General features: G+C 44.6%; 1 protein-coding gene across 5 annotated transcripts in view; it reads right to left on the bottom strand.

Annotated features, from left to right (window-relative positions):
- Window positions 1-2,749: 2,749 nt before the first annotated feature.
- The window catches only part of LOC128839931 (transforming protein RhoA), an 81,448-nt gene continuing 56,616 nt past the window's right edge, over window positions 2,750-27,581 (bottom strand). For all 5 annotated transcript variants that reach the window (XM_054033276.1, XM_054033275.1, XM_054033274.1 and 2 more), the window contains 4 exons: window positions 24,126-24,283; window positions 14,382-14,502; window positions 5,679-5,809; window positions 2,750-4,063 (listed from right to left, as the gene is read on the bottom strand). In XM_054033276.1, the coding sequence (XP_053889251.1) occupies window positions 3,890-4,063; window positions 5,679-5,809; window positions 14,382-14,502; window positions 24,126-24,281 (582 nt within the window). In that variant the 5' untranslated portion in view covers window positions 24,282-24,283 and the 3' untranslated portion in view covers window positions 2,750-3,889. The remainder of the gene's footprint in view (window positions 4,064-5,678; window positions 5,810-14,381; window positions 14,503-24,125; window positions 24,284-27,581) is intronic.

The following is a 27,581-nucleotide window of genomic DNA, read 5'->3' as shown; positions in this document are numbered from 1 at the left end:
AGCCAGGAAACTTGCATGCTCATATGCTTTGTGTCAGTTAGGATCAGCACATCTGACTGTCTCACATTCCCCGCATTTAGGAATTTATTTTGTCTTAATGCTGCTGAGGTCACTGTGAAGGGTTTGATGAAGCTGGGGTATGTATTGGTTGGAGATGTCATGAAAGACTTAGGGAATGTTGGAGTGCATGATTGACAGCATTGTAGGCTATATGAAGGTCGAAAAGAATCCACGAGTCTTTCCCCTTACATTATGGGGTTAGGGGAGTGTGTCCTATGCAACCGTACCTGACTAAAAGGAATTTTTGTTTGCTCCAAGCGTAGTTTTTCATAGGGCTTTGGCATATCTCAGTGCATAGCTCCGTTCAGTCAGGGAGAAAGAGAGCTGCACCCACCTGGGAATCAGAGGAGGAAACTGTGCTGCTGAAATGACTCCTAGCTCTGTCAACCCTTCTGAACCTATGAACACATCAATATATGATGAGTGCCAGCTTGGCCAACACCAGGGATTGAACCGATAAGCTCCTGCACTAAATGCATGAGTCTTTGCAGCTTGTACTCAGCCTAAGACTAGTCAAACTCTCCTCCTCTGTGGATCGGCTCAGGGGGACCAGTGTGCACACAGTGAACAGTGGGTCGCACAAGCAAACTAACAAATGACTGAAATGTGAAAACCATGGTGTGAATCAGCAGAAAAAAATTGGCAAGTCATGTGAATCTGGGCTGGTCTACACTAGGGGCAGGGGGGGATCGATCTAAGATACGCAACTTTAGCTACGCGAATAGCGTAGCTGAAGTCGAAATATCTTAGATCGAATTACCTGGGGTCCACACGGCGCGGGATGGACGGCCGCGGCTCCCCCGTCGACGCCGCTACCGCCGCTTGCTCTGGTGGAGTTCTGGAGTAGACGGGGAGTGTGTTCGGGGATCGATATATTGCGTCTTAATGAGACGCGATATATCGATCCCCGCTAGATCGATTACTACCCGCCAATCCGGCGGGTAGTGAAGACGTACCCTCTGTTTCTTCTCACTGTGTGGATCACACAACCATCCCTTTCCCCACATAGATCAACAGCAGCTTGAATCCTTTCACTTCAGATCCCTAGCTTCGACCCACTAACAGTTTTTTTTTCCTGTTAGATGCTAGGGTTCTTTGCTACAGTGACCTTGCACAAGTTCTCTGCTAATATGAGAAGGGGGAAAAGCAGTGTTTTGCAGCTCTTCCCTGTCTTCTACATGGGGGGGGAGGGGGAGATGAGGAAGTTATTGCTTTACTAAATTGCACGGACATTTAAACAGCACTAAAAGATGAGATTTGAACTCCTGCTCTCTTCTTTTCTGGCTTAGGAAATTTCCTTAGGCTACAGGGATGGATGGTGAAGGAGTTAAGAGTCGGTCTGTCTCAAATTAGAGTTCAGCAGGTTTAACTTGGTGCCTGTTTTCCATCAGGGAGAACAGTTATACAATGGTCCATCGACAAATACTCCCACAGTGTAACTGATCTCAACACATCCTCACACGAGAAGCAGCAATATGGCCACAGGCCAGGCCCAGACATGTTTTAGGTTTGTTGCAAGAGGGTACAATGAAAAACGAGACAATCCACACACAAAAATTGGTTATTTCCGAATTCTTATTATTCTCATTATAAGGAGAACTTGTTCACCTTAGCCTCTAAGGATAGAACCAGAAACAATGGGTTTAAACTGCAGCAAGGGAGGTCTAGGTTGGACATTAGGAAAAAGTTCCTAACTGTCAGGGTGGTTAAACACTGGAACAAATTGCCTAGGGAGGTTGTGGAATCTCCGTCTCTGGAGATATTTAAGAGTAGGTTAGATAAATGTCTATCAGGGATGGTCTAGACAGTATTTGGTCCTGCCATGCGGGCAGGGGACTGGACTCGATGACCTCTCGAGGTCCCTTCCAGTCCTATAATCTATGAATCAATATATTTTTCATCAAACCACCATGAGTGCTGTTAGAATTGCTCAACGTTTGCATTCTGCTTTAGGTTTTGCTCTTTCAATGAGATTTTTACACTTTAAAGGTTTAAAGCGCCTGTTAAAACTGAACTCTGTAACCCAGTGTTAACATACTACCACTCTCATGTCCATATACGAATACAACGAGTATGGCACAAGTTCTGTATCTACTGGTCTCCCACAATCCTTTGTGGCACAGGGCACACAGCTCACACATACCATTACTAGATGCTCCAGAGACAGGGGGAACATCAAAAGGAAACTGCCCGGGTGTAAGAGGTACATTCTGTGGGTAGCACAGGACACACTCGACAACACTCATGCATGCTGCTGCTGCAGGGTGTGCACCCAACACCCTTCCTCCTACTGACACATCACCTCTTGCTACACTCTACTCACATGCGCAAGAAAGTAACTGAACTTGAACTGTTGCAGCAGCTAAGTGTCTGGGAGCTGATGGTCTAGTTTGAAGGGTCTTTCACAAGAGATTCCTCAAGGGACAGAGTTTCATTTTTGGGCACTAAAGAGCACGGAGAAGACGCTGGAATTCAATGGTTGGGCTCTGCCACTCTCAGAATTTGCTGCAGGCTCCAGCGAGGAATCCATTGCTGCTAAAGATATTCAAGTGCCTGGATGTGCCGGGTGAATTTCTGACGTAGTTCTATCAAAATGAGATTTTTGTCTGAGCCTGTCAAATGCAGGGCCTCAGGGCAGCTGCATAACGAATATCCTGCAAAGAGGAACACAAACACCAGGATACCGGGAGCTTAGAAAACTGCCTTTATTCTATTAGTTGTTGGAAAAAAGAAATAATACAGAAAAGAAGAGTTTAGTTGGCTGCAGATCAGCAAGAAGTTCACAGATGGGAGTTTGGCCACCAGGTGGTAACCAATACATAAAGAACTTGCATTTTTATAGCCTTGAGCTGAGTCCAGCAGGTTAACTTAAAGCTTCTGAAATGTTCAGTTGCCTTGAGTGTGAATAGGCTGCCTTTTCCTGGCTCCTAAGGCAGCTGCTGGAAGATCACAGAAAAAACCTCTTCCTGGGTGCAGAGATTAGAATTTATACCATACAAATGGGTCAGACACTTACAAACAAACAGGGAGGTGGGGGAGGAATCAGCTGCTTTCCACTCACCTTTATTTTAAAATAAACTTTCTTAAAAAACAAACAAAACAAAAACAAAACAAACAAACAAAAACAGAAAAACCTTACTCAGGGATTACAAGTAACAGTAGTAGGAAATCCAATTATACAAAAAAATACTACACTGCGGCTGGGGCATATAGATTTATTTTTGGTACCATACATTTAAGTGGCACTAATTAAATGGTAACTAAAAGGTAACTAACACGAAACTACAGAACTGTCACTTTTCATAGCTTGATGGGATCTGTTATTTCAGGGTGGTCACAGTTTCAAACTATCGTTTTACACCCAATGCAGCCATGAAAAAACAAATCTTCCTAAAATGTGAAAGCACTGGCGTTATTCTGGACTCCACATACAGCCATGTAGCTCTTGTACCCAATTTGAATGGTACACTAGTTATAAAATAGTTACAGCCCAATTCTCAGGGTTACCAGCTTTTTCTTCTTTCTAGAAAGAAGCAAGAAGTTAGAGAATTGTCTTCAATTAGTGCCTGGCACATCCTGCACGTGCAGACATTTGTTAAAGGAATGTTGACGTTACTTGTGTGCACAGATGAATTTGATGCAGACTGTTATAAAAATCATAGTTGGCTTCTAAATATTGGTAGCAAGATGATTTGATTTTTAAATCTCTTAAGTAAATTATTATAGATAAATGAAAAAGGCCAGTAATCATACACTAAGATTAATAAACAGCACTTCAAAATTAATCAAGTGCAGGGTGCTGCCTGGGCCGTCTTCCCTTGGCCATGCTTTACAAGAGAAGGCAGCCAGATTTTTTCTTGCCACGCCGGGCTTGCAAAGCAGCTCTAGTGGCCATTTCAAAAACCTCCCTCACACCGTCTTTGGTCTTTGCAGAGCACTCCATGTACCCGAATGCACCAATGCGGTTTGCCATGTCTCTGCCTTCTTCAGGTTTGACTGGCTCCTGTGGAATACAACAGTAAAAGCAAATTAGTAGGGTCCAACAATGCACCTGAATAGGTCATTCCTTTCATCATCTTCCAGGTTTGCCAGAAGAGCAAACTACATACTCTGTTTAGATCCCATCTGGAATCTTCTAAAATGCACGTTTATTTTCTGGATTAAGACCCAGTTTAATTAAGAATAATGTTAAACACATTTTCTTTCCCACAGGTTGTAATACCACCACCTCACGTTACTGAAGAATTTTTAAAATCTCATTGGACAATGAAAATGATAGCCCAGTTTGGATCAGTCAGTGTCAATTATTTATAGTCCATTTCTTGAGGGTCCAATTCTCATGTCATAGTATAAAAGCTTCAACATTTGTGTTGCAAACGCTTCAGGGGAATATATGTTTAAACAAACAGTTGCCATTGGCAATTTAAAAGTCATGGAACCAGTGACTTAATGATACTTGGGAAGTAAAAGCAATTTTACAAGTCATTACCGTAGCAGTACCAAACTCCTCAGCAATATTAATAGCTACAAAAATTGCCATGTCACTTTTTGTTTAAAAGAAACATTATGCCAGGACAGTCAAGTTTGCTTATTTGGGCAGGGTATTCTCATGCTGAAGGATCACTACTTTTTACTAGACCTGGTATGCTGCTGTTGGGGATTGTTTCAAAACGAAACACATTTTGTCTTTACTCATGAACAAACCAAAGCAAGGCTGTTCAAGTTATTATTTAAAACCACTGTCCAATGTAATGGTTTCTTTGTGGGACAGTGTACTCTGAGTACCGGATAAATGGTATCCTACATGGTAACCTAAGCGTCTATTTTGTTGAGTATGTGCTTGGTGTGTTGATTTTACCTTATCACTAACCTCCCAACTCTTCTAGAACCACTCTTCCAATCTGGGGCATTCATCTACCAATAGTCTAACTGATGAGAAAGAAATTCTTCATGTCTTTGACCTTTACTGCTAGGAAGCCCCAAGAAGGTTAGAAAAGCATCATTTGGTGCCTCTGACAACATCCTTCGTAAGAGGCTACTAAAGAAAATATCCAACTGCAACTGGGCATTGTTTGGCTCTTTAACCTCTGTATTTAACAACTTAGTTCTGACAAACTATGAAACCATAACACTTAAGTAACAGATTGTGTTTATTTTTCATCTAAAAGAGGCTTTCAATTTTCTGTCCGGAATAACTGTCATTTCCAGCCCGTTCTCTATGATCTGTATTGCTCTGAACATTTTCCAATTTCAATACAAGCCCCACTTAGCTATTTCCCACAGATCATCACTTTGTTCCTGAAACTTCATTGCAGGGCTGAGTCAAAACACACCCAGGGTGACCTGCTCTACATCAGCTTAGCAAGAAACAGGAGCACACAGAAGAGGGATGGAGGAGACAGGATGCAATAAAGGAATCTAACACTTCTTCTACCTAGCGGAGCCAAACTGCACTAGAGAAGGATTAGGAGAGAAGTAGCTTTGTTCCAGGATATGATGCTGAGGGGATGGTGTCCAGGGAAAGCTGCCAATCAGTGCAGACACTTAGTTAATGTGCTCATTAGCCATATTACAAAAACTGTCACGTTTTATTGTAAGAAGGGCAGAAAGATACTTGCCTGCTTCATTTTGGCCAGCTCCCGTCGTGTGTGCTCATCATTTCTTAAGTCCTTCTTGTTTCCTACCAGGATGATAGGCACATTGGGGCAGAAATGTTTCACCTCTGGGGTCCACTTCTCTGGTATGTTTTCTGGAGAGAGAAGGAGGAAAAAAAAGCAGAAGTGGCTCGTAATCCACATACAAGACTAAAGAAAAGTGTTTGGGGCAGTTTTCTTTTTAAGATCATCTCTGCTTTCTGACTAGAACTATGCTGCTTTATCCCACGAAATTTCATTCAGCTTCTGGTGAGATATAAATCACTAATCATCACATTTCCTCCCTCTTGTTGCAACTACCACCAAATACACAAACATTCTAAAGCCAGGGCCTGTCACCTTCCCAAATTCCTGTTTGAAGTGGTCTCTCATTTCCATTTTTCTGGTCACTAACATGTCCATTTCTCCAAGCCCCATTCATATCCAGAAAGTCAGGCCCCATGCTCTGCATGTACACAAGGCCTTAAATAATCATCTCTCTGAAACCAAACCTACCCACAAGTTTTAGACTTTTGGTGCACATGAAGGCAAGACTGGGGATCCATCTCTCTCAGCGCTGAGACTGTCCAAATGAAACAGATGATATTTCATGATTGTTATATGACTTGGCAGGTGTTCAGCCACCCGGAGGGAATGGTCTGACAAATGTTTGAACTATTGCCTACATGAGCTTTGTGAGAACAAGACTCCAACACCACAGCAGAGGAAATTCCTACACCAGACCTCAAACAAACCTGTCCAATCATGGTCTCCAGAGCACAACCCATACACGCTAAAGGAGAATTTAGTTTCCTTTGCCACAACTATCAAGGAAATGCTATTCCCCATAAGCAACCCCAATAACTTGTTCAACTGCACCGTGAGTGAAGGCTAGGAAACCTGTGCATTAGAGCATGGGAAGTAGAGATGGCATGATATCTACCTCAACAAAACTCAAACACAGCTTAACAACCAGGCATTTGGGGGAAACCCCTGGCATGCAGAAAGACCAAATAGCAGGCTACAGTGTTATGAGCAAAGCTCTTACCCTACACAAACCCAGTATATTCAATGAGACAGACAGATGAAAGCAGTATCTTTCAAGACTGTCCCATCAAGCTTGCTGTTTTAGCTCAGTGCAACTAATGGGCAACTCCACAGGCAGAAGGAAGAATGCCTCAATGTTTCCTCTAATTTTTTTCCATCCATGTGCAGAATGAATTTTGCTTTGTGCACCAATATTGAGGTAATGTGCAGATGTGCGCCACCAGTAGGAACTAAAAACCTAGCTATAATTTGTTTTTTTTAAGTTACCATAGGGATATTACTCCAGCAAGGACAGGTTAGGCATTGTAGAACTCACTACTTGAAAAAATTAAATTTAAGAGTAAGAGAAATAAAAATTATGACATGCATAGACTAGTAAAAAAACTCAAACAACAGCACTTTGAAAGAATAAAATTACAGAGGATATATGTGCACTGCAGGAAGTACCAAGAAGTAACAATAATAATAATAATACCAGTATGTGTTGGGAGGTGGGCAAGAGAGACAGAGTGAGAGAGACAGACCGATGCTGCCTCTAAGTAGATCAGCACTCACCAGTCTGAATGCTGCTTGTTCAGACACAGCAGCACCACCACCAGTTCCGTCCCACTTCTGAGCCCTGTTGTGTCCCCTCCCACCCCCGGCTCTGTGGAGATGGGGTACCGGGGGGGGAGGGGGAGGGCAGGAGACATCCTGACATCAGCAGCTCCCCACTCTGCATAGCAAGCAGGAGGCTGCCAGGAGCAGCTGGCCAGGGGCTCCAAGGCAAAGGGCAGGAGCAGCGCAGCACGGGGGGAGGGGCACCTGACATGCGCGGCACTTGATCATACCTGCGCAGCCGCACAAGAGTTGCAGCTTAGAGGGAACACTGCTCTGGACCACCTCTGGGACCCAGAGGGAAGTGGACATTCCTTTATACTGTCTCTCAGGGAGCTGATACAACAATGCAACTGTTTGGCCTGGGGGTGGAAGTCACTGTCAACACTCCGATAGCTGGCAGTCCTCATCTACAACATGGCCAAGGATTAAACTTTCCACACCAATAAACCCCAGAGAATGGAGTCTATTCCTGTGTGAATCCAAGAGCTCCAGCCTAGTGCTTTTTCTCATTGGCCACCATCACTGCCCAAGATCTCAGGCTCAGGCTACATTTGAAAACATTGCTCATGGACAGGATACAGACTGGCTGCCACTTCCAAGATGGGAGGAAGTGAACTGAGGCCCTCAAATGCTAATCCCATCTGAGCTAGGGAGAGTTTCATACAGGCAAAGGATGGCACCCCTTCGGTCTCTGGCATTAAAACAGAGCTCACCATTGCTGGAGAGGAATCTCTTGGCCATCTCAGTCCCTGGCACCAAGGGCTCCTTGGCTCTGACAACTTGGGATAACTACCCACTCTGGAATGACCTCAGAAAGTCCCCTTCCTGCTGCAACTAGCTTCTTGCTCTAAGCCTGGAAGTTGGTAGATCAAATGGACTCTAGGGAGAAGATATGGTTTCAGTAGATGATGGTCTATTGTTATTTGTATTATAGTAGCACCTAGATGCCTTGAGATTGGGGCCCTGTTCTCCTGGGCACTGTATAGACCTATAGTAGCAGTCCCTGCCGCAAAGAACTGACAATCCAAATAGAAACAACAGAGGGAAAAAGAGGCATATAGCGGTAAAGGAACTTCCCCAAGGCCACACAGCAGATCAGTGGCAGAGAGTCTGGAAGAGAACCAGGTCTCCAAAGTCCCAGTCCAGTGCCTTATCCACTGGACTAAATCCCAGCTTGCAGTCTGCCCAGGAAGTGCTAGAGAATCAGGTCACTGAGGAAACCCCAGCTCAGACCTCACGGTCCATCCTTGAGCAGCTCTTTGCAGCTGACAGTGATGTACCCTCTCAGCCCAGACTCAGTCTATCTCAGCGATTCTCAAATTTCATTGCACCACAACCCCCTTCTGACAACAAAGATTACTACAGGACCCCAGTGCCTTGTATAACTCTAGAATAATTATTATATTTGAAATCAAAATGCATTATAAGGCCACATCTACAAAAAAACAGCCGCTAAATATTTCAATTCACAATCCACTCGCAAGACAATCTTTATATCCAGCAGTAAAAAATAAATATGCACCTAATGAGAGAGGTGAGCTTGTATTGATGAACACAAAGGCTTGAAGCAGGGCTCTGTGTGGGTGAGGTAAAGATGGAAGCCCTGTATTTGTTTTTCAGTAAAGTCAGTGCTGAAAACCTAGCTTCACACAGGTAGGTGGATGAAAATGGCATGAGTGCTTTCAAAGTTGCAGATGACAGCTCTGGATATTCTTCACACACAGCAATCCAGAAGTTAGCAAAGGGTTGTTCAGAAAATTTCAGCATCAATGTCTCATAACAGGAAAGAGCCATTAATGTTTCTTTCACTATAAAGTGACACAACAGCACTTGCAGTCACTTCTGCATTAAAGGGATTTCTAATCCATGCCTGTTTTCTGATCCTTTACAGGGAAGTACTCCCAAAGCTGCAGTTTAAGGCTTTCCAGGTGGCTGATAATGAATTGCAAATCATATTTTGGCATGGCATTTTCATCCAAAAAGTTATCCAGTAAAAAGCACCCTTCAAAACTGCTACAGTCCACACGAGCATACCACAAGGAAAATTTCTTGAATCAACTTTTGATTTTGTCAGTGAGAGAAAAGATGAAAGTACCTCATACTTGAAGTGAGGTACTGGCATTCAAAAATGTCTGCCAGGTAAGCTAGCAAAGCAAGCCACTTGGTATCTGCAAACTTTTCCACCAGCGGGGAATCTTTGAATGAAAAATTCTCACTTCCTCTCTGAGCTCAAACAAACGATGGAGAATCTTTCCCCGAGAGAGTCACTGAATTTCTGCGTGTTAAAGTAACTGACGGTGCTCAGCTCTCATCTCGTCAAACAAAACTCCAAACAGACACACACTTGTTGAGCTACTCTTGATGAAGTTGACTGTGCGAACTTGTTTTAGAATGGGTGGCATTTTTTTGCAACTAGGTCTTGCCTGTGTATAATACAGTGAGCCCAAACTGCTTGCAGTGCAACAGCCTGCACTTGAGTGACTATCTCACTGTTTTTTTCCCGTCTCGGCACAAGCACCGTCCCTGCAAATTCCTACACAGCACTGTTATTCCAAGCCAGAATCAGAGACAAAAGCATCCAAAAGTGCAAAGAGCTGTTCCCCTGTAGCATGCTGTGGTAATGGCTGGTAGAACAGAAATTCTTCTTGGAGTTTTTCCATCACTCTCAAATTTTATGTATGTCAGTATCTGAACAGCATCAGACACATCCATTGTTTTGTCAAGCTGAATGGCAAAAAAGGACTTTGCTTGATTTTGGCAATCACTTGCTCAGTCACGTCATTTGCCATCCGTGAATACACCCCTTGCAATGATTCAATTCTCCTGACACTAAGTTGAGTTGTTGCACTTTGCCCCACCATAATTGAAAACACTTTCTTGGCACATGGCAGAAAAAAAGTTTCTCTGATATTGTGTGGTGTCCCAGTTTTAGCTATCCAGTATGACACATGAAAGATGTCTCAAGGGCTCTCTTATCTCCTGTAGTTGCCATTCTCAGTGCTCTTTTCTAGCCCTGTAGCTCTCCTAGCTTTTGCTGGGGAAAAATTGAGCAGTTTTGTTTGAAGAGAACTGTGCCATGTCTGCAAGTGCCATAACGTTTTAGATGGTTTTAAGCTCTCCTTTGCCAGAACTTCACCACACACGACACACTGTGCCCATGGGTCTTCCTCAAAGCCAGTCCATGTAAATCCATATTCCAAATATTTCGGATGGTATTTGGGGTTTCTTTCTTTTCTTCTTTTTTTTTTTTTTTTTAAAAACTGCTGTTTGGATCCTTGTTGTGAACTCTTCTTTAGCTATTAGTGGCAATCGACTACCCTCCATTACCCCTCTTTCCTACACTTTTCTTCAGAAAACGGTTCATTGCTAAAATTATTTCTACATCAACTTTTCAAACTGGCTTCAACCATAACACATGCCAGGTCCTTGCTAGGAAACTACACAGGTTTCTGAGTAGACAGAAGTGATGCACAGAGCCAGGGTTAGGGAGTGGGAAGCAGGGGAAGTGTCTGTGGCCCCATGCCATAGGGGGCATGCAGCTAAAGTTGCTCAGGCTGGGGTTCTGGCTGTCAGCAGGGGCTGAAATTTGTGGCAAGAAACTCAGGGTAGGGGGTGGGGGAGAAAGTGCCCCCCACCCTCTCTGATACCCGTGCAGTTTCAGCCCCAGCCCCACAGTCAGGGACTCTATCTAGGTGTGCAACGATTAATCAATTGTCTCAGCGAAGTTTCTGCCTATCAAAGGGGAGCTCCTTATTAGTATTCTAGAGCAGTGGTTCTCAAACTTTTTTTTTCGCGGACCACTTGAAAATTGCTGAGGGTCTCGGCGGACTACTTAAGGATCTTTCCAAATGTTGTTTGTACTGTTAGCTAAGTATTGTTTTGGATTCAAGTGTTTTGGATAAAAGCACTATATATTAAAATATGAGTTTTGTGTTTTTATTTGTAGAACTGATTCTTTTTTTAGTATCAGTAGTCTTACCTTTCTAATGCGATTGATGTGCCCTCTCTCCCCCGCTGTGGCAGCCCCCAAGCTGTTGCTGGGTAGGAGGACCGTCTCTCCCTGGCAACCACAGCCCTGGAGCTGGGGAAAGTCGCCTCTTTCCCTGGCTGTGCAGCCCTGCACATCCCAAATTCCCCCCACCCTCTGCGCGGCTCCACTAATTAGGTGGGTGTCCCTTCATTGTCTCATGTGCGGCCGCCCAGGCACGCACCTTAGAGGGAACTATCCACGGACCACCTGAATGGAGCTTGCTGACCACAGGTGGTCCACGGACCACAGTTTGAGAACCTCTATTCTAGAGCTCCCTAGGGAATTCAGAGAGCTGAAGCCAAGATGCCCAATGCATCATGACAGCAGTGGAAATGGACAGAGCTGCCATATCAGCTGCATCTATGGAGGCTTGTAGCAATGTTCTAGCCGATAGTTGACCATGAGCTATGATGGCCTGGAACTGTTCATGATGTTCTGTTGGAAGGTGGTTCAATAGACAAGGTGACTTTTGATGGTATGACTGTACTTTGCCACAAGGGCTTGATAATTTGTGATCCTGAAGTGTAGCGTCGCAGACAAATAAGCCATATGGCCCAAAAGGTCAAGCTGTTTTGATCCTTATTGTATGCGGTCAATTTAGCATGGCTGCCTGCCACGTTCCTTTACAGCTGAAACAACCACGGAGTTAGGTGAAGGGTGTGAAAATAAAAATTCATAATCCTTGGCTGGTACATATTTCTTATTGGTGCACTTGAACATGGGTGGTACAATTGCCAGAGTCTGCCAGATGGTTTTGCCAGGATCAAGAAGGACTTCATTTATGGGTAAGGCCATCCACACAAAAGGTGACATTCGCTGAGACTCTTGGACCTATTCTAGGGGAATCTATAGGGAGTATAGAATTTCCTTAGATCCTGAACTTGCTTAAAGTTGTTTGGCATGCAGGGTGGGGAAGGAATGACAGCTTCATCTGGGAAAGATGAGAACATGTTAGTTTGTGGAATATCCTTCTTACCCACTCTGGCCTCCTGTTCCTCAAAGGTTCCTTCCTGCAACTGAGGTGGTGGAGGAGGAAGAGATGGAGTAGGAGACTACCTGTCCTGACAAGAAATGTTATGTGCTCATGAAAATTGCTGTCAGTAGGCAGACCAAGGATCCAAATATAGCCTCTGAAGGGAAACATTAGGCATAGGACGTGGCATCCACTGTTGCTCACACCAAGGGGAAGGAGCACCAATGTCTCTCACATGAGTACTCCTTTTCCCTATAGGCATCAGGAAGAGAGCCTCCATACTGGTAGGTAGGGGAATCTTGCACCAAAATGTGACAAGCTCTGCCTACCTCAGAAATTGCTGGGAAATCGAGTAGTACCACAAAGAGTTGTAATTCTGGTGACCATGATGACCTTGGTAGTGATAGGTCATTATGGTCACCAGAATTACAACTCTTACAATTAAAATACGTACTGATTAAGAGGGGAGACTCTCTCATTGGAGACATACAGGTCCTTGGAGCACCTAAATTCCTGCCGTACCGGGTGAGTTAGGGGAGCTGAGAGAGGGGTCTGATTCGATGAGTCCCTTACAATGAAGTCATTGGATACTGAGGATGTTGACTGACTTGATGAGGTTGACTATCTTGAAGAATGAGTAGCATGAGATGGCTTAGACTTCTACAGTACTCAGGGAATTATGGGGCTAGGTACCGGAGATTGCAGAGTAAGGTCCATCAGTACTGTCTTGACAGACGCAAAATGTTTCTCCTTGCTGCTCTGGTCATGCTTAGATGGTAGTGGAGTCAGTTTAGATTCCAAAGCCCACTTGGAACCATGGCTCCTAAATGAACTCAGGGCCTTGGAAACACTATTGGTACTAGAAGAGCCTGAAGCCTCAGCAGTACTCAGCCCAGGACCTGAGGGGTCAGAAATGGGTGAAATCTGCCAAGACTGAGATATTTTTGAGACAAGCTCTTTGTGGGGAGATCTGGAACTCCTTGTCTTACAGGCCTTCCCAGTACCTTCTGACATCTTTTCTTTTGAAGATCTGGGTGAAAGTGGTGCTGAATAGACAGGGCACTATGCTCACGTGCAGGCTGATATACAGGGGTTCCACTGACCTAGATCCAGGGCAGGAAGAAGAGAGCACTCCATCATGAGGAGTTCAAGTTTTATCGTTTTTTTCTAGCCTTGCTCTTAAGGGCTGCACAAAAATTACACTTCTGAGGGATGTGCATGTCCTCTGAGCAGCGAATACACTTGGAATGTCCATTGTTAACGGGTATAGCGTCCCAGCAAGTGAGGCAACATTTGAATCCTGGTCATCCTGGCATACCCCCATAATGGAGGAAAAGGACTCCTCGGGTGTGAGTGAGGGAAATAAAGACCCTCAAAAATAAATGAAATAAAAATGGCAAACTACACTAATTAAACTATGAGGAGTCTGGTGGCAACTTAAAGCCAAACAGATTTATTTGGGCATAAGCTTTTGTGGGTAAAACACCCACTTCTTCAGATACATGGAGTGAAAGTTACAGATGCAGGCATAAATATACTGACACATGAAGAGAAGGGAGTTACCTTACAAAAACACGGCTACCCCTCTGATATTAAAATAAACTAAACTTCAATAAAAAGCTAAACTAGAAATAAAGGTGGCAAACTTAACCAACAGTGAAGTAAGGCATGCTAGATGCTCCGTCTCAGTTGGAGGAGACGGAGAAGGCACTGAGGGCAGTTTGCCTGCACAATCCTCAGCAGGAGGCACAAGGAGGTGTAGGGCACATGCATTGGTTGAATGGGCACTGCTACTGAAAGTCTCCGATCAAAGGCAAATGGGGTGCACATGCACCTGAATTGGAGCACCCAGAGGAACACTACTGGAAGAACAAAGATTCATTACAGAAAATATTGAAGCTAACATTGCAATGTATATACAAACGTGGTTAGTAGAAATCAGAATTGCCACTCATTAAACCATGGATAAATGAATTAAAGGCTGCAAGGTACAGTCCTAGGGATACAGGAAACCTGGTTTGGATTCAGTTTTACTTACCTAAACTATCAGGACTATCAATTGAAAAACACATAAGTATAACATCGGTGTCTGGATATGACAGAGGCCTAAGTCGATCATAATCTTCTTGTCCTGCAGTATCCCACAGGGCCAACTCAACCTACAGAAAAGAATGAAGGCAGTTAGCCAAAATCATCAAGGGGAAATCTGATTCAAGTGTGAGTAATCCAAGCAAACTAGAGAGTGGATTTCAGTGAACATGACTCAACAGGAGGGGAACATAGTGCACTCCACTTTCACAAATGGAAAATGAGGCATTGTCTATTCCCTGCGTCCAAAAATCAATTTAACATATTGACAAGATTTTCCATTATACCAGTGGTCACCCCTACACCTCTGAAGAGTGGGAGCTACCAGAAAAAGAACAGCAAGATGGATGAACTGAAGGGATATAATAGCTTAAAAATAGTTCTCTGAGGCTGGGAAACTACTCTGTAAACGATCGAAGAGGTCACATTTTCAGTAAAACAGGACTATACATGCACTTGCTTTTCAGGAACTTGGACAGATTAAAAAATTCACCCCACATTCCAACTAAAAGACAAAAATGTCAAAGGGCCACTCATTTCTGTGTAGTTTTACTGAACTTCCACCACCATAGTGGAAACTTAAACCTGCAATTTGCTGATCTTTCTTGTGTGCAACACCCGTTATTGCTAAGGGCTGAATAAATGAGGTCATCTTTTAAGATCTCAATTTGGGGCAGAGCTAGGAGAACTACAGCACAGAATTTTTTTGAGGAAAAAAAACCCTAGAAAACTATAAGCTATACTAAGTACCTACAATAATAAATTTGTAAAACTGCAAATACTAAATGGATGGACCCTATGCAAAATAAAGTTCAGAAACTTTCCAAGCAGCTCTGGTTAAGTGAGACAGGCAGCAACTGGACTCCAAACATCAGTATGCTTGAATGCCAAGCAACTGTCAATTGTTTAACTTATGAAGACAACAGCTCAAATGCTACTCTCAATTATAGGATGCATCTGCCATAAATTTCCAGGAAGGTCACACTAATGTAACAGAGGGCAGAACTGGGCTCAGAATGAGAAGTTACTTACCAGTAACTTGTTCTTTGTGTCCCCTTTGTACATTCACATTTGTGGGAGCAGGCTCCTGGTGGTGAACACACGGAACCCTCTTCTAAAGAAGTGTCTGCCTGGGAGGTGCACGAGTGCCTTTATGTAGTGCTGAAGGAGCTGCTCTAGACTACATAACAGTGCGTACCCTTTAGCCACCTCAGCTCCTTCTCTGCTTTGAGGGCATCTGTGCATTCCCACTTGTGGGACACTTGTGAGTAGTGTTCCCTGTGACGTTCCCCTCTGGTATTACCTGGACGGGTGATCTGCTAGGTCACTCCAATCCTTAACTCTGGGAGCCAGTCTTACCCTGCTCTGCTGTGAGAGCCCCCACTCCTGGGCTGTTCACGCACAGCCTCTGGCATGTAAGCTGCTCCTTGTATTGTGCAACCAAATTACACTAGCCAATATCTCCAGGCCCAGACACAACCCTGGGAACCTCCATCTTGCAGTGTCCAGTTTTATGCCCTCTGGACGCTGCAAGCTTATATGAGTTCATCAATTTAACAAAGCAATTGATATGTACCAGGCTTGTTATCCCAAGGGGAGTTTCTGACACGCTTCAAACCAAATGCACTGCTTCAGGTAGAACAAACATTTATTAACTGCAAAGATAAATTTTAAGTGATAAGTCAAAGCAAAAGTCAGATTTGGTCGAATGAAATAAAAGCAAAATGCATTCTAAGCTGATCTTAACACTTTCAATGCCCTTACAAACTTAGATGCTTTTCACCACAGGCTGGCTGGTTGCTCTTCAGCCAGGCTCTCCCCTTTGATCAGTGCTTTCAGTCACTTGGTGTGGTGTCTGTAGATGTAGGTGGAAGAGAGAGGAAGAGCCTAGCAAATGTCTCTCCCTTTTATCATGTCCTTTCTTCCCTCTTGGCTTTGCCACCCGCCCCCCCTTCAGAGTCAGGTGAGCACTACCTCATCGCAGTCCCAAACTGGCCAAAGGAAAGGGGTGGGGGGTGACTCACTCGAGAGTCCAACAGATCCTTCTGTTACTGCCTAGGCCAGCGTCCTTTGTTCCTGTGAGGCTGGGCTGGGTTTGTCCCATACCTGCCCTGATGAGATGTGAACTACCTCTCTGCTCTTGGACAGTTTTTGCTTGGGCTTATTTTAAGCCATGAGGATACATTTTCAGCCTCATAACTACATATAGTAATGTTATAGGTTATAATTTCATGTAACATTACTGTAACAACAATGCATCATGAGCCTTCCGAAGACACCCGGCATGACAAACTTTGCATTGGATACCACACAATCATTTTACAAGGATGAACATGGAGGTGCTGGGTGTTCCCCCGAGGTACAGAGCATCATGTTCCCTTAGGAAGAAGGCACGCAAGGACTGCTCTAATAAACTTGGACTGCAGCACTGTCCTACCCAATTTCGCATCGCAGTTCAATTTCAAAAGAAAAATGCCTGGTTAAGGTATGCACTGAACTCCATGTTGCTGCTCTCTGTAGGAGTGGCTCCAGTACAATTTCTTAAGACTATAGATACTGGTACTTTAGTTATGATTTAACAATTCTATGCATCTCTTAATCCACTGGGACAATCTGTGTAGAGATAAATGCCATGGGGAATCTTTCTACATGAACTATAAACAGAGTTTCTCTTAAGAGATTTTGTACTGTCTAGGTAAACCCAGGGAGTTATTTTAAAACAGCGTGCAGGTGTGTTTCCCTGAGATGGGAATGGCATCTTAGGAAGAAGACAGCAAGGGAAATGTATTGATTGAGGTGCAAGTCAGATACCAGCTTAGGCCTTATCTACACTACCATGGTAAGTTGACCTAAGTTACGCTACTTCAGTTACGTGACTAATGTAACTGAAGTTGATGCAGCTTAGGTCGACTTACTGCGGTGTCAATGGGAGATGCCTTCCACCTACTTTTAGGGTTGCCAGGCATCCAGTTTTAGACCAAAACACCCGGTTGAAAAGGGACCCTGGCAGCTCTGGTCAGCACTGCCGACTGGGCCATTAAAAGTCCAGTCGGCAGTGTTGCAGGTCTAAGGCAGGCAAGTCCCTAACTGTCCTGGCACTGCGCTGTGCCCTCGAAGCAGCCAGCAGGTCCAGCTCCTAGGCAAGGGGGCCATGGGGCTTCATGTGCTGCCCCTGCCCCGAGCACCAGCTCCACATTCGCACTGGCCGGGAACCATGGCCAATGGGAGCTGGCGGGGGGTGCCTGCGGGTTGGAGCCTGGGGGGGGGGGGAGGGAGTGCGCCTGCCCCCCCAACCTAGGAGAAGGACCTGCTGGCCACTTCTGGGGCGCAGTGCGGTGCCAGGACAGACAGGGAGCCTGCCTTAGCCCTGCTGCGTCGCTGACCGGGAGCTGCCTGAGGTAAGCCTGCATCCCAACTCCGAGCCCCAACACTGAGCCCCCCAAACCCGGAGCCTCCGCTGCACCCCAAACCCCTCATCCCCAGGCTCACCCCAGAGCCTGCACCCCCAGCTGGAGCCCCCCCCCCCCCCCCGACCTCAATCCCCTGTCCCAGCCCAGGGCCTTCTCCCACACCCTGAACCCCTCATCCCCAGTCCCAACTCGGAGCCAGCATGCCCCATTTAGCGCCCTCATCCCCTCCCACTCCCTAACCCCAGCTCAGTGAAAGTGAGGGAGGGTGGGGGACAGCGAGCCACCGAGGGAGGAGGAATGTAGTGAATGGGGCCAGGGTATTCAGTTTTGTGCGGTTAGAAAGTTGCCAACCCTACCTACTTCCCTTACTCTTCTCGGGGAGCTGGAGTACCAGAATCGATGGGATAGTGCTCAGCCACTGATGTAGCAGGTCTTCGCCAGACCTACTAAATCGATGCTGCTGCATTGATCGCAACAGCGTTGATCTACCAGTAAACGGTCATCGCCTTAGGCATGATGGGGCCTCATAACCATCTTTGAGCCATGGTGTAAGGTGGTGTAGCCCTTGTGCCTGGAGTACACTTACCCTCCTTGCAGAGGTGGAGGCAATAAAGGAAAGCTGTATTTAGAAATAAGATGGTCTAAAGAAGCTGATCTAGGAAGCTCAAAATGGGAAGGGGGTAAAGAGGAGGAATTAGTACAAGATTTAAATCCCAAGAGGAAGGACACTCCTTGGTTGGGGGAAAAGCATTAGTCAAGCCTTTAGAAATCTGGAGACTAGGGTGGAGGGAAAATTGGTCTGCCTCTGACATGGTGCTAATAGCGGAAATGGCTGCCAGGTGAACCTTAAGAAATGCACCCATCAGACCAGACCTTGGGTTGCAAGATGCAGTAAGTAGCCCAGATCTGCAAAAACCCCAGCTTGGAATGGAGACATTGATCATTGATCCAGATGCAAAATCTTTTCATTTTTGTTTGTAGTATTTGAGAGAGGAGCTCTTCCTAGACATAAGCATGATGGATTGCAATCTAAGAACAGGTGTGGTCCATGGTAGTTAACCAGGCTGTCATCCATGCTGTGAGATGTAGCATCTCGGGATTCGAGTGCAGTATTCTACACTGAGACAAGCAGTCTGGAGACAGAGACAAGCAGGTTAAGATGGTTACCTAGAGAGGTCCGAGAATTTGTGTACCAGCGTTGGCATGGTCACAGGTTAGGAAAAAAAATCAAAGCAGACAGTCACTGTGATTCTAATGACCCTGGGATCACAGGTGCAGGGGAGAGACAGGTCCCACTTCAGAAGAAATGTATCAGAAAGAGGTATTGCCTTTTTCTGTTCTGGTGCAGCAGAGTTGGCGCTTGGTATTTTGCCTTGATGTGAAATGGTATAGTTTTTGGTTGGCCCCATTTGATTAAATTTTCTGACCACTGATGTTTTTAGAGACCATTCATATGGAGTCTGCATCTTGCTGCTCAACAAGGCTGCTTGCACATTTTCTTCCCCAACAGATATATGCCTACCAGATGGATCTGGTGCTTTGTACACAACGTCTAGTTTCTTTGCTCTACTTAATGATGAAGAACCTGGCTGTAGTGTTGTTCATTATTAACCAATATCAATTTCCCTAAAGACCCTGACATTGGCCTGAAAACAATGGTGTGGCACTTGGATTCTAGACTTCCATCAGGGATGAGGTGGAGGGGTCAGTGGCAAATGTGGATGTGAGAGCGAAAGGGATGGACTGCATACCCTACAAGATATTTTTCCTGGCCCCAAGCTGTTGTAGGACTTTAGGAGTGATCACAAGTTTCCTCTAAAAACAACGAGGAGTCCTTGTGGCACCTTAGAGACTAACAAATTTATTTGGGCATAAGCTTTCGTGGGATATAACCCACTTCATCAGACGCAATCAGATGAAGTGGGTTATATCCCACAAAAGCTTATGCCCAAATAAATTTGTTAGTCTCTAAGGTGCCACAAGGACTCCTTGTTGTTTTTACTGATAAAGACTAACACGGCTACCCCTCTGAAGTTTCCTCTGTAAACTGCATGGTTAGACTGTGGTGTTCTGTGACCCAGTACTGTAGGGGTCTCATATGAAAGTGAGCTTGAGCCGCCGCGTATGCTGAAGAGGCCACAGGGCTCAGAAGGCTCAAGTGGACCGTGTCAGCTGGTTTGGCTGGGCACTGAGTGTGATCAGGGCTTGTTAGATCTTGAGGAACCTGTCCTCAGAGGAAAGCTCTGGCACGGATTGAATCCAGGAATGCCCCAATAAGATGGATGATTTGGGGTACCAGAGAAGAGAACAGGTTTCACGTGTATTCAAAATGCCAGTTCTTGCTGTGGTTTTGTGTTTACTAGTTAATTGTCCAGGTGCTGGTATACATAAACGCCTCTTCATTTGAGATGGGCAGCCACCACTGCTAGACACGAATAACCAGGGGCTTATGGACAGGCCGAAAGAGAAAATTTTGAACTGGATAGCTGATTCCCATGTAGAACACTTCAGGTATTTGATGTGGCTCTTCCTGATGAAATGTGAAAGTATCTAGAATCACGTACCAGGTCTCCTTTAAATCAAGGGTTACGTACCAGTCTCCATGGGATAGGGATGAGATATGCTCTCTCTCTCTCAAGATGGGTATCCTGAACTTGAAGGTGTATGTGTACTTGTTGAGGTTCCTTTGTACTAGGATGGGTCTAAAATTGCCTGATGTCTAAGAAAGCAGGTAATAAGAATAGTATCATTCCCTTGATATTCCTGTGGGATTTTATTCTCCCTTTGCAGGAGGGATACCAGTTCATATAAGACTCCCTCCTCATGAGACTGGTCCCAAAAGAGGAAGGAAGGAGACGATGGTGAGGGGACCAAGTGCAGAACTGGACAGACTGCCAAGATTGCAGATTGGTATCCAGTACCCAATGACCAAAAGTAAGGGAGTAGCAATCACTACAGGAGGAGGAGACAAGTTCCAAAGAGAGGAGATAGGGTACAGAGATCTGAAGAAGTGCCGTTAGAGTGGTATTTGTCTCTTGAAAGTACCCTCAAATCCACTGTTTTGAGGCAGATGCTACATGCAGCAAATGGGTATGAGGAGAAATCCTGGTACTGTGTTACTGGAATTTCTCAGTATTTGGTTTTATCTTGAGGATAAGCTGGGTTCTGTCTCTGGTCACAGAAATCATGGCATGAGAACCTCCTTTGGAAGAAACTATTACACTGGAGAACACCTAGTGAATGAGCTATAGCTATAGTTGTCTTGATCTTTCCTAGGATCTAATCTATGTGTCACTAAATAGGCAGTTTTTCTTGAAGGGCAGATCCTTGATTTTACTTAGACTATGGCATTAGCCCTGAATATCTAAGCTAGGACTCTCTCTCTCCCTCCCTCCGAGATCTCCATTTTCCTGGCACTTGTATCTGTAGCATAATATGCTGCCACCCAAGAATGCAGAGCCAACATCCAGCCCTCACTTGACCAGGATTCTGGCTGCTTCTTTTTGTTCTCTGGGGAGAAAGTCCAAAATGGGGTTCATTGTATCCATATGACGTAGCTGTACCCCACCATTATGGGTTGGTAATTCACCACTCTGAGGCCCAGAGATTCCCAACAAATAGGACCTTCATCCAAAAAGGATCCTTTTGTACTCATGTGGGCTGAATGAGAAGCTCTAGCCCCTCAACATCTTTCCTGAGCAGCAGACACTACCAGGGAGTTGGCAAGAAAGTGCTGCTGCAGAAACTGGTGACCTTTGGAGGGGATGGGGTACATCCTATCTACTTTCTTTACAACAGGTGGAAGAGAGGACAGATGAGAGCCATATCCTTGACTGTGTTCAACAGACCACTATTGTGAAATTAGGCAGTTATCTCCTTGTAAAATGTCAAATAAGGAATGTTTCTCATGTTGTGATCCCTGTCAATAACTGAAGCATACAAGCCATCATCCCTAAAAGTTTCAGGAACTGTTTGTACTTGTCAGTGGGGACATGACTGTACCAATCTGATTGTCTAGGGAAGTGGCATCTGTAGTATTCCCAATAGAGGACTTATCTGGTTCCTGTGGATCCCACCCCAATCAACTGGTCCATCTTATGATCTTGAGCATCAGGGAGTGGTAGTGGGATAGATGCCAAAGACCTGGTGTTGATAGCATTACCAGTGTTAGCATAAGTGCTGGTGATGGACATTGTTGCTGGAGTCAATGGAAACCCTTCTGGAGTTGTATACTGTAGTGGCCTGGAAAGTGGAAATATTGCTTCATTCAACAAGGTCTTCACTGAATCCTGCATAGGGGGGCCACATTATTAACTGAAGCAAGCCTTGTATAAAGTCTTTTCAGGACCCCCTATGCCTGAGGGAAGTGAATGGTCCCGAGTCCCAGTACTGAGGTTGCCCAAAGGAACTCTGATTCAAAGGTGCTCCATGCCAACCCCAGAGTGGAATAAACCCAGCCATGGGGCTAGCCGAAGATTTTGGGCTAGATGGGGACTAATGCATGGGGGAGGGATGGCTCAGTGGTTTGAACACTGGCCTGCTAAACCCAGGGTTGAGAGTTCAATCCTTGAGGGGGCCACTTAGGGATCTGGGGCAAAATCAGTACTTGGTCCTGCTAGTGAAGGCAAGGGGCTGGACTCGATGACCTTTCAAGGTCCCTTCCAGTTCTAGGAGATGGGATATCTCCATTAATAATAATAATAATAAAAAAAATAAAAAATAAAAAAAAAGGAGCTAGGATTCTAACTGGTGGCCCAGAGCTCCGACTGGCAAGTATTGATATCATTCAAGGAATCCTCAGTGGCAATAGTTCTCAGGGTACAGGCACGAATGTACCTGGTGCTGGAACATGGCCTTGCTGTTCTGGCTGATGCTGGAGGTTGTTCTTTTGCACACACTCTTTCACTGGGGACCAGGACAGAAGGTGCCATTTGTTCTTTCTATGTCCACCCTTCTCAATGATGTGTTTTCTCTTTCCTTTTGCACTGGTGGCACTCCTTTTCCAATGCACAGATGGTCTATACCAGAGCCTGGAGCAGAAATCTGTCTGAGCAGGAGGAGGGGTTCTGTGTAGTTGGTGCCGCTAGCAGCATAACCAGCTTAGATTACTGAATGCTTGATATGCAGGAGGAAGCCTCCTATGTTGGTGCCAGCTTAGGCTTGATGGCTTTGGCTGCAGCCATTGAGGCTGGAGGAATCCTGTGTCAAGCTCTTTATGGTGGGTGGTTCTGGAGCTGAGGAAATAGTGTTCTTGGGTGCCACAGGTAAGGACCTCGGCACTGAATCTGGTTCTGTCTGGTCTAAGTGCCAGAACAGGGCCCTATGATGAATTTGGCTGAAGGCTTTAGGCAGCCAGGTGGGCCTGCAGCCTGAGATCTACCCCTGTGGGTTCCAGAAGTGAAAGTGCCACTTATCGCCCACTAAGATGTGTCGCCCAGACACAGATGGCAATGTACATGCATATCAGATTGTGGTCTGGCAAGAGGCACACCTTTTGAAACCCCATTTTGTGATCAGGGCCAGGCACATTTGCCCTTGCTTGGGAGAGCCTTAGGTAAAAGCTCGGGAGGCATACTTAAAATTATTTTGGAGCTTTTTAATTAGACTAACTATCCTTATTAGCTATTTACCAAAGTTGTCTTAGTCAACTTGGACACCAGAGAGGGCCCCTCTCACTACTGGTGGCTATGGAGAAGGAGCAGAGGCAGCTAGAGGGTGCATTCTGTTTGATAGAGACTAGAGCGGCTAATGTCAGTGTTGCCAGAAGGCACTTGCATGCTCACCCCCAGACATTGTTTTGAACAAGGTGCTGCATACTTGCCACCAAAAGGTAACGCCCACAAGTGGAAATATATAAAGGCCCACAAAGAGGAACCATAATGTTTGCAAAATTATGACTGGTGGAACTGCTAAAATAGTGAACCAGCTAACCTATCCAGAAATGCTGCCACCCAGTCTCTTCTCTTCACAAGAAGACATCCTGGCATTATTCTACCCACCACTGCCAGAAAAATAAGTTACTGCAACAAGATCATACTCTGGACAACTGCATTTTTTAATAACTTTCTCAACTCAAAGAAGGCTGGTGGGATTTTGTTGACACAAAGAAAAGCCAGCTATAGACACATCACCACTCATAGAAGATCTTTTTCCCCAATTGTGTTGCAAACCTGTTTTAGGTCCTATAAGAACATACATCTCTCTAGAGGTTTCACATACATAGATCTCCTCACCATTCTGAATAAAACAAGTGCTGTTTAACTGTTGCAGAAATGTGTACCTACCTGCTTTCCATCCACTTCAATATCTGCTACATAATTTTCAAACACTGTGGGAACATAAACTTCAGGGAACTGGTCTTTGCTAAATACAATCAGCAGACAGGTCTTTCCACAGGCACCATCACCCACTATAACCAGCTTTTTCCGAATGGCTGCCATAGCTAGAAAAAAAAAAAAATTGGGCTTGACAAATATAACAGAAATAATCATCTATTATATAATACAAATGCTAGAAACTGAGTAACTGATTATCTCTATGTCCCCAATCAGCAAGAACTTTGAAAACTGGTACACTCGTTCCTTAAGACTGCTGTGTATGTCATCAGTTTTGACCAATTCACCATCCTCTTAAAACCTCACAACCCTAAGGACATTTGCCCCACCATGCAGCATAGGACCATGTGGACTTGGAGGAGGGAGAACCAGAACCAGATGTGAAGTGGGGAATCCGGTATCTAGGCCAGATAAATAAATTGGATCATTGTTAGAACACAAGTGGATACATTTCTAATGTAGAAAGTGGCTGGAAAACTAAGGAAAATGTTTGGAAGCCTACTGCATCCAGAGGAACAGGACAATTCTTCTGGGACATCTGGTACCCAAGAACACATGTGACTGTCTGTTTCCCATAGTAAATCACAGGGTAAAAGGGGAGGGGAGACCAATAGTCTGATGCAGTAGTGCTTAGTAGTTCTTTGTGTGTCTTGTAGACTCAAGACAGGAACCTACCAAGACAGGGGAAGCAAAAGAGCACAAGTAATATCCTCTGGCTCCTTTCTGAATCTTTTGCTTTCTCAGAGAAAGTTCCTCTTTGGTAATGCCAATCAATGTCTACACAAATATTCTGTTAAACTGATGGCCAGAGCTGTACACCGGCCATGCTGAGCCAATAGAATATGCATTTTAACTATAAAAGGTACCAGAGGCTTTCCACTCCTTCCTGACATCCAGGGCTACCCACACAGACTGAGTACTTTACTGATATGCAGGAAGAGAACTGACGGAATTATCTCAGTGCATTGGACAGATTCCTAAAGCAGTAAGTTCCATGAATAAGCTACATAGGCTCTTGAAAGCAATCGTCTCCCCCTACAGCCAGTTCCAAGGACACTCATCCCTGTAGTAGCAAGAGAGCCTGAGATATTTAAGCCCTTGTATTAGAGGCCTGATATGAGGCAGGCCCTGCTTACAGAATCTGGCAAGAACAGGGCTGATATTGCAAACACACACATTCCTAAGAAGTGCTAGGCACAAAACACACACACATTCCCAAAGGATGGTCCCAGAACACCCCATACCAAGAATGGTACAAACACATTCCCTAAAGGTAAGAGGAACACATTGACCCCTTTTAAAAGATAAGGTCAGGATGACCGTACGTAATAGAGATGTTTTGATCGAACCAACATGTACAAGGTAATGGGTGATAACTAGCCACATCAGGGGACATAACTATGTCAGAGGCAGTACTAACTTGTTTGTATCAGGGTATAAAGATGTATCTCAGAGAGAGTATCTTTGTCCAGCCAAGGGGGAATAAAAAGTCCCACCATTCACTGAGCTGCGTCCATTGTCATGGGCATACATATCTTACTAGCCTCATAGTCTGCCAGGTGCTATTACCGTGCTTCGTTGAGAATAAACCTGGCTGGGCGCCTTTGCACCTTAACGGATCTTGTGGTCATTTGGCGGCTCACTCGAGGTCTGCTGTGCCGGCTGTTTGCACAGAGCTGGAACAGCCACAGGGAAAACACACACACGCAGCCAAACATCTAACACTGGTGACCCTGACTATTGATCTGGTAAGTAAGAAAGCTGTCCTCTGTAGGAATCGCAATCTAACATGACAGAAAGCCACAATAAAGCAATTTTTTAATCCATTTTTAGTAATAGTTTTAAATAAAAGGTAAAAACTAGTTTATTTTTGGCACAGAAGACCTTGAGTGAACTGCCCAATGATCACAAGATTCGTTAAGGTGTGAAGGCGCCTGGCCAGGTGTATAGGTTTACTGCCAAAGATTTAAAGAAATTCAACAGGAGTACTTGTGGCACCTTAGAGACTAACAAATTTATTAGAGCATAAGCTTTCATGGGCTACTGCCCACTTCTTCGGATGCATATATATATGCGTATATGCATCCGAAGAAGTGGGCAGTAGCCCACGAAAGCTTATGCTCTAATGAATTTGTTAGTCTCTAAGGTGCCACAAGTACTCCTGTTCTTTTTGCGGATACAGATTAACACGGCTGCTACTCTGAAAGAAATTCAAGCCACTGAATTAGTAGAAGTCACTGGCTAACCATTTGGAACCAGAGCTTTTTGAAGTATGACAAACAGTAGCCTCTTCTGCAGGTGCAGGGAAGATGTTCCTTTATTCCAGTTTATTCAATTGGTTCAGTTCAATGACTAGCTTGTTCACAGGTTGAGATACCAATTGGGAGTTGAAAAAGCAGGAAAGCTTATTTTCTTTTTCTAATCTATGCCTAAAAATGAGGTGGGAGAGGAGGTTATCTATGAATTTGAAAAACCTGAAAGACAGATGACCAGAAACGATAAGTACAATTCACACTACATTAACAACTACATTTAATACTTCCTTAGTTTTAACTGCAAAATGTTTTAATAAATGTACATAAATAAAACTACCTTAAATGTGTTAGATACTTTATTAACTAAGGCCAACAAATCCTGAAGCACAGCATCCAGAACGATGTCACCTAGCGCTTGCACTTTGAGGGGTTTAACAGCAACTGGGATAGAACATTCTGTGAAAAATATTCTATACATGTAGAATTAAAAGATTGTTTTTTCTGGGGCTTTATATGGAACCTATGCATTTCTTAGAAAAGATTCTCTACAGCAATGGAGTTTAACAGGCGCTTACTATTTTTTTCCATTTTTATAATGAATCACTTTCCTTTTCCCCTCTGCAATTACATAGGGTTCTTTTAAAATAAGCTAGCTTGGCAGCTTCAGCTACTGGAGAGGAAACCCACACCAGGCTCACCCTGCACAGCATGAGTCAGATGATTAGTTTCCATGGAAGGGATTCAACGATGACATTTCCTTAACTCAGCCCAAGGTCTCTAGAAGTTATCACACGAGCTTTAAGACAGTTCACTCCCTAAAGTCACAGTAGGATACAACAAAGTGGCTCCTGTTAGCTGAAAGTTAGGACACCAATATCTCTGCTCAGCCAGAGAGTATTTCTTGTGGTGCACAGAGGCATTCCCAAGACCATGTCTACTCAAAACATGCTTGTAAAAAGAAGCTAAGTGAATATGCTAGGAGAATGGAAAAAACCTGACATTTCCTATCTTAAATGTATGTCTCACAAAAGTGTGCATTTCCTTTTCCCCGCCATCCCCCTAATTAGTTTCCAGATGAACCATGTTTTAGGCCTGTCGTTAACTTGCAAGTTCAAGATTCCGCAAAGATTGTGGACAATTTCTGAACCCT

This window comes from Malaclemys terrapin, chromosome 7, assembly GCF_027887155.1.
Source record: "Malaclemys terrapin pileata isolate rMalTer1 chromosome 7, rMalTer1.hap1, whole genome shotgun sequence".
Classification (NCBI taxonomy): Eukaryota; Metazoa; Chordata; order Testudines; family Emydidae; genus Malaclemys; species Malaclemys terrapin.
The sequence above is the reverse complement of the archived record's forward strand: the minus strand, read 5'-3'. Positions and strand labels throughout refer to the sequence as shown.